At 54.1% G+C, this 7,500-nt stretch overlaps 1 protein-coding gene across 1 annotated transcript in view; it reads left to right on the top strand.

Annotated features, from left to right (window-relative positions):
- Window positions 1-7,500, top strand: part of LOC311328459 (netrin receptor UNC5C-like) — a gene marked incomplete at both ends in the record, with an annotated part of 73,241 nt that overhangs the window by 57,837 nt on the left and 7,904 nt on the right. The window contains 4 exons of the mRNA XM_084462426.1: window positions 55-262; window positions 3,447-3,534; window positions 4,042-4,210; window positions 5,494-5,727. Of these exons, the coding sequence (XP_084318552.1) occupies window positions 55-262; window positions 3,447-3,534; window positions 4,042-4,210; window positions 5,494-5,727 (699 nt within the window). The remainder of the gene's footprint in view (window positions 1-54; window positions 263-3,446; window positions 3,535-4,041; window positions 4,211-5,493; window positions 5,728-7,500) is intronic.

A 7,500-nucleotide genomic window follows, 5' to 3' on the forward strand; every position in this document is an offset into this window, starting at 1 on the left:
CCATCTCCTCTCTATCCCCCCCCCCCCCCCCTCTGTCTGCACATCCTCCCCCAGGTGTACAACTCCTCTGGCCTGGTGACCCCCCAGGAGGACTTGGGGGGGGACTTCAGCTCCAAGCTGTCCCCCAAGCTCACCCAGTCCCTGCTGGACAGCGACACCATGAACATGCGCAACCAGAGCCTGGCTCGGACCCGGGACCCTTCCTGCACCGCCCACGGATCCTTCAACACCCTGGGGGGGCACCTCATCATCCCCAACTCTGGTAGGCAGGCTGCAGTACTCCTGCTGCTCTCCTCCTCTCTACACCTCACCTCCTCCATCTCAACTAGGCAGACTACTCCTCCTCTCCTCATCCTCTCCCCCTCTCCACACCTCATCATCCCCAACTCAGGTAGGCAGGCTACAGTACTCCTCCTCTCCTCCTCTCTCAATTTCACATCCTCCATCTCAACTAGGCAGACTACTCCTCCTCTCCTCATCCTCTCCCCCTCTCCACACCTCATCATCCCCAACTCAGGTAGGCAGGCTACAGTACTCCTCCTCTCCTCCTCTCCACACCTCACCACCTCCACCACCTCCTCCTCTCCTCATCCTCTCCAGCTCTCCACCTCTTCAAGTTCAAGTTTGCGGTGCAGAGTGTGAACAGTTCTATTGTAGCAGTTACTGTCAGTGTTTGGCAGTGTTCAGTTCTCGTATGGCTCTGGGGTAGAAGCTGTTTATGAGTCTGTTTGTTCGTGATTTGATGGACCTGAACCATCTACCAGAGGGAAGCCTCCGGAAGTCTATTATGAACTCCTTTGTTTTTGAGACATCCAATCCAATCCAATCCAACTTTATTTGTAAAAGCACTATAAAAACCGCAAAGGACCAAAGTGATACAGAAGAAAAACATAAATACACAGCTCACACAGGCATAAAGTGCATACAAATACAAATAGATCAACGCCTTAGAAAGAGTCAAAGGCCAGGGGAGAAGGGTTTTAAGAAGACATTTAAAGACAGGCAGTGAAGAGGCCTGTCTTGTGTGGAGAGGCAGATCATTCCACAGTTTAGGGTCTGAAACAGCGAAGGCCCGGTCTCCTCTGAGCTCACGCTTAGTTTCAGGAACTCAGGAGCAGCTGGTCAGCTGACCTGAGAGAACGGAGGGGGGGGAGGGGGGTGTATAAGGGTGGAGCAGCTCAGAGAGGTAGGGGGCGGGGCAAGACCATTTAGGGATTTAAAAGCAAATAAAATAATTTTGAAATGAATCCTGAAACATATGGGCAGCCAATGGAGTGAGGCTAAAATGGGGGAAATTTGCTCATATTTCCGCTTCCAGTCAATAGACGCGCAGCGGCGTTTTGTACCATCTGAAGGGGGTGATGGAGGACCCACTAACACCCACATACAGTACAGTGCATTACAGTAATCCAGCCGAGTGGTGACAAAAGCATAGATTACTGTCTCAAAGTGCTGCCTCGAAAGAATTGGCTTAATTTCTGCCGTTCCATTGAGGCGTTAAGGACTAGGTTGTTCTCTGAACACCACAGTGCCGACCTGTGGATCTCGTCGCTGTACGCTGTCTCGTCTCCTCCCGAGATAAACCCTACCACGGTCGTGTCGTCCGCAAACTTGCTGATGGAGTTGCTGGGATGGGTGGGGGCTCAGTCGTGTATGTAGAGGATGAAGAGGAGGGGGCCAAGAACGCAGCCCTGTGGGATGCCGGTGCAGAGACTGATGGTGGAGGAGAGGTGGGAGCCAAGTCTAGCAGACTGGCGACCCTTGGTTAGGAAGTCCTTGATGCAGTGGCAGATCGGTCGGGAGAAACCTTATGCCTGGGATGAGGGTGTTAAAAGCAGAGCTAAAGTCTATGAAAAGCGTCCTCCCACAGCTCCCCCGGTGTTCAAGAGGGGTCAGTGCAGCGTGAAGAGCAGTCGGCGATGGCATCCTCTGTAGACCTCTTCACTCTGTAGGCAAACTGTTAAGGGTCGAAGGTGGGTGGGAGGCTGGCTTTGATGTGCTGCAGGACCAGCCCCTCAAAACACTCCATGATTATTGGTGTGAGGGCGGTAGTCGTTGAGGCCGCTGACGACGGCCTTTTTTGGAATGACTCTGACAGACTTAAGGCCAGGTGGGATGGTGCATTTAGACAGGGACAGGTTGAAGACCTTTGCGAAGACCCCCGCGATCTGGTACGCTCACTCCTCCAACGCCCTTCCTGACACGCCCGTCAGGGCCGGCGGTTTTCCACTGATTCAGCGCTCCGAGCGCCCCCGCCTCACTTCGCGCTTTTGGACAGCAAGGCTCGTCGGAGGCTGCTTTCCCCTCCAAGCGAGCGAAGACACAGTTCGGTAACCCTGCCATCAAGGAGGCGCCATCTGCAGTCGCGCCGCTGGGCTTGTAGCTGGGGAGGTGATGGATCCCCTGCCGCGCCTGCCGTGGGTCCGTGCCGGAGAAGCGGTCCTCGATCTTCCTCTTGTAGGCCTCTTTCACCTCCCCGAAGCCTCTCCTCAGGTTGGCTCGAGCAGCGCTGTACACGGCTTCGTCTCCGGACCTGAAGGCGCTGTTACGGGCCTTGAGGAGAATTCGGACCTCCTTTGTAATCCAGGGCTTCTGGTTGAGGAACGTGCTTGTCGACGTTGTCAACACAGGCTCGGATGTGGAAGAGCACAGTTGAGACGTACACCTGTAGATCCGGATCCTCAGAGATGTCCCAGATTGTCCTTTCAAAGCAGTCCCACAGCTGCAAGGAGGCTCCTTCAGGACGGATCTTAACACTCTTTGGGTTGAGCTTTTCTCCTGAGGGGGGTGTATGCCGGGGTTAGCGTTATGGATAGGTGGTCAGACCGGCCTAGGCGTCTCCTCCTCTCCTCTCACCTCCTCCATCTCAACTGGGCAGACTACTCCTCCTCTCCTCATCCTCTCCTCCTCTCCACCCCTCATCATCCCCAACTCGGGTAGGCAGGCTACAGTACTCCAGCTGTTCTCCTCCTCCTCCTCTCCTCCTCTTTCTCCATCTCCTGCTCCCCAGGAACACCCGGCTCAACGTCACTGAACACTCTCCTGGCTGTGAGCTCGCCGCAGTCCTCACTCCCCTCTCTCTCTCTCTCTCCCTCCCCCCCTCCTCCCCTCTCTCTCCCCCCCCTCTTCCTCTCCTCCTCTCTCGCCCCGGGATATTACTGATGGTTGTTGTCTTCCTCTCTTTAATTGTGTTGTGAGGCTGAGGACAAGGTCTTTACTCTGCTGGGAGGCGGAGTAAATGTCATCCGCTGGAAGACCACACACACACACACACACACACACACACACACGCAAAATACACACTTGTTTGGGAACTGCTAAACACAGACACACACACACAAATCAATGATGACACCCACAGTTCTCTCTCTCTCTCTCTCTCCCTCTCTCTCTATCTCTCTATCTCTCTCTCTCTCTCTCTCTTCTCTCTCTCTCTCTCTCTGCAGGTGTGAGTTTGCTGGTGCCAGCAGGGGCAGTTCCTCAGGGGCGTGTCTACGAGATGTACGTGACGGTACACAGGAAGGACAGCATGAGGTGAGGAAGACGATAAAGATCCTCCACCTCCAGCCTGACCCCTCCTCTCTCTCCTATCCTCCTCCCCCTCTCCCCTCCTCCTCTCCTCTCCCCTACCCTGCTACTCTCCTTGCCTCCTCTCTCTTCTCTCCTCTCCTCCCCTCCTCCCCTCCTCCCCCCTCCTCCTCTCCTCTTGCCCTCCTACTCTACTCGCCTCCTCTCCTCTCCTTTCCTCCTCTCCTCTCCTCCTCCTCCTCCCTCCTCCTCTCCTCTCCCCTGCCCTCCTACTCTCCTCGCCTCCTCTCCCCTCCTCTCATCTCCTCTCCTCTGCTCCTCTCATCTCCTTTTCTCCTCTCCTCTCCTCTCCTCTCTTCTCCTCTCCTCTCCTCTCCTCTCTCCTCTCCCCTGCTGACCCCCTCCCCACAACTATCCATCACCCTAATCCTCACTCTAACCCCCCCCCCCTGTTTGTGTGTGTGTGTGTGTGTATATGTGTGTGTGTGCGCGTGTGTGTGTGTGTGTGTCCAGGCCCCCGGTGGAGGACATCCAGACGGTGCTGAGCCCGGTGGTGAGCTGCGGCCCCCCCGGAGCCCTCCTGACCCGGCCGGTCATCCTGACCATGCACCACTGCGCCGACGCCGACAGCGACGATTGGCTGATCCAGCTCCGGAACCAGCTCGGCCAGGGCCAATGGGAGGTGAGACCGGGGGCGATGCATAGCCAATGGGAGGGGCCCGGGCGCTCTCCCACAGCCAACGGGGGGGGAGTTGTTCAGGGGGTGGTTTACAGTCAGAGGGGAGGAGGACGAGGAGAGGGAGGTGAGGGAGAGGAAGGGATGACAGGGAGAGATATAAGCCACGCAGAGCTATCATCCGTTCTCGGGGAGAAATGATTAACTGTGACGCAGAGCCTCACAGTGGAGGTCGAACCCTCCTTCCTTCCTCCCTCTCTCCATCCCTCCTTCCTCCCTCTCTCCATCCTTCCTTCCTCCCTCTCTCCATCCTTCCTTCCTCCTTCTCTCCATCCCTCCTTCCTCCCTCTCTCCATCCTTCCTTCCTCCCTCTCTCCATCCTTCCTTCCTCCCTCGCCATCCTTCCTTCCTCCCTCTCTCCATCCCTCCTTCCTCCCTCTCTCCATCCCTCCTCCCTCTCTCCATCCCTCCTCCCCCTCTCCATCCCTCCTCCCCCCTCCCTCCTTTCCCCACTCTCTCCCTCTGTCTCTCGCATCATCAGCAGACCGCCACTGGGCACTGTGTGTGTGTGTGTGTGTGTGTGTGTGTGTGTGCGTGTGTGTGTGTGTGATAAGGCTGTCAGGCGTCGGTGTACGAACAAGACCCCAGTACCTGCCTCTGTTGTTATCGCACTGAAACACAGTGTCGCAACACAATTATGCATGCAGAGGTGAGGTGTGTATGTGTGTGTGTGTGTGTGTGTGTGTGTGTGTGTGTGTGTGTGTGTGTGTGTGTGTGTGAGTCCACGGATCTAACAATGTTCCATGAAGAGGACTAACTAGTCCTGTCTGAGACAATAACAAATCAGGCTGCTGGTGATATGGAAGACAGCAATGCATCTCTACCCTCCATCCCTCCACGCCTTCATCCCTTCATCATTTCCTTCCATCCCTCCCTCCATCCCTCGCTCCTCCTCTCCACCCCTGAAAGACTAGCTCAGGATCAGAGTCACAGGCAGCTGTGCTGATGACCGGTCATAGCCATCGTTGTGTCATATAGGGTTAACAACAACAGTCTAATGCCTCGGGCGTAACCACCAGCCTTAACGATGTTGATAAATTGACAAGCAGATTATTGATTCTGTGTGTGTGTTGTGTGTGTGCGTGTGCGTGTGTGTGTGTGTGCGTGCGTGCGTGTGTGTGAGTGTGTGTGCGTGTGCGTGTGCGTGTGTGTGTGCGTGTGTGCGAGTGTGTGTGTGTGTGTGTGTGTGTGTGTGTGTGCGTGTGTGTGTGCGTGTGTGTGTTCCGCAGGATGTGGTGGTGGTGGGAGAGGAGAACTTCACCACGCCCTGCTACGTGCAAATGGACGAGGAGGCGTGTCACATCCTGACTGAGACGCTGGGCACCTACTGTCTGATTGGCCAGTCGGTGACCAAGGCGGCGGCTAAGCGAATCAAATTGGCCGTGTTCGGCCCGGTGTCCAGCACCACGCTGGAGTACCACATCAGGGTGTACTGTCTGGACGACACACAGGACGCACTGAAGGTATGGAGGAGAGAGGGAGGGGAGGAGAGAGGGAGGAGAGAGGGAGGGGAGGAGAGAGGGAGGAGAGAGGGAGGGAGGAGATAGGAGAGAGAAGAGAGAGGAAGGAGAGAGGGAGGAGAGAGAGAGGGAGGAGAGAGGGAGGGGAGAGGAACAGAGGATAGAGGGAGGAGAGAGGGAGAGGGAGATAGGAGAGAGAAGAGAGAAGAAGGAGAGAGGGAGGGGAGGAGAGCGGGAGGAGAGGAGAGAGTTAGGAGAGAGGGAGGGGAGAGGAACAGAGGATAGAGGGAGGAGAGAGGGAGGGGAGAGGGAGAGGGAGGGAAGGAGGGATGGGAAAGGGAGGGAGGAGAGAGAAGTGAGAGGGAGGATAGAGGGAGAGAGGAGGGAGGGAGGAGAGAGCGAGGGGAGAGGGAGAGAGGAGAGAGGAGGAAAGGAGGATAGAGGTGAGAAGGAGGGAGGTGTAGAGGATAGAGAGAGGGAAAGAGGAGGGAGGGAGGAGAGAGGCAGGAGAGAGGGAGGGAGAGGGAGAAAGGAGGAAAGGAGGATAGAGGTGAGAAGGAGGGAGGTGTAGAGGATAGAGAGAGGGAGGGAGGAGAGAGGGAGGAGAGAGGGAGGATAAGTAGATAGTACACTAGGTACAGTGAAGAGAGTACCACATCCCAGAGGCCCATAGTAAGAATCAAGTTCAGCATACCGATAAGTTCTCATTAGCTGGATTCACTAAGCCTTCATTAAGACTAAGTCAATCTAGCTATGAGCGTGTGTTTACGTAAAAGTGTGTTTGCACCATATGACCAATCGCAAACATGGACAAGTCTACCACAGTAATTAAAAAATATAATCTGGGTTAAAAGCAAAGCACAGTTTCTGCTGCCAATGGCAGGAAGGAAAGTTGGCAAAATATTGCCAACTGTGTGAACGAGTAAGTTAATAGGTATATCAATATCACGGCCCTATCATTAAGGCACGAGTAGATCTGACCATAATTACAATTGTGTAGTCCATTAAATGAATGTGTTGCTTAGATGTATTCTAAGAGCATTTTAGCCTTAGGCTATTATTTCAGCTGCAACCCCGGCAGTGTTAAACGATCTGGGAGCAGCTAACGACAAAAGAACATCATTCAAACTGGTTGCTAATCTAAGGTCAACAAGTACAAGGTTTTAGTGCTTTAATAAGTCGGTGATTTAGGATCGGTACGCGCAAAGGACTATAGAACAAAGACATGGCCTCGGAATTGCTTGCAGCCAACGGGGAAAAAAATGAAGCAAAACAACGCTAGCTAATGCGTACAGTGTCTACGGCTGTAACCGTACGACTCCAACACATTGCGCTGGCAACATCCGGCCACAGCGGCTGATAAAAATAAGCCGTTCCCTCCGCTGTATCTTCCAGATTGTCAGCGAAAAGCCGACGAGTTTTGTCGCTGTCTAAAAACCCTTGCCTTCCTAAGAGACCCTCTCACGATTCGCGCACATCGGCGCCATTTTCCAAGAGATATGACTGCTGAGTCGGCAGGCGCTTTCGGTGTTGATCTGTTATCATTTCGCGTGAGCTGTGATAACTGATACCATGGCGATGTACTGTACCCTGGTAAAAAAGTAAACACCGTGGTGACGCTCAAAGCCCAGGATTAAACCTGAAGTGACCTCGCTAAACCCCAAATCCTCCTTCATAGTATTGTGCTGTCTTCTTGGCCAGGTCTCTCTTGCAAAATAGATTTTTAATCTTGCTAACATGGTTAAATAAGGGTTAAATTCATAAATAACAAGTAAA

Source organism: Borostomias antarcticus, assembly GCF_949987555.1.
Source record: "Borostomias antarcticus genome assembly, contig: scaffold_282, whole genome shotgun sequence".
NCBI lineage: Eukaryota > Metazoa > Chordata > Actinopteri > Stomiiformes > Stomiidae > Borostomias > Borostomias antarcticus.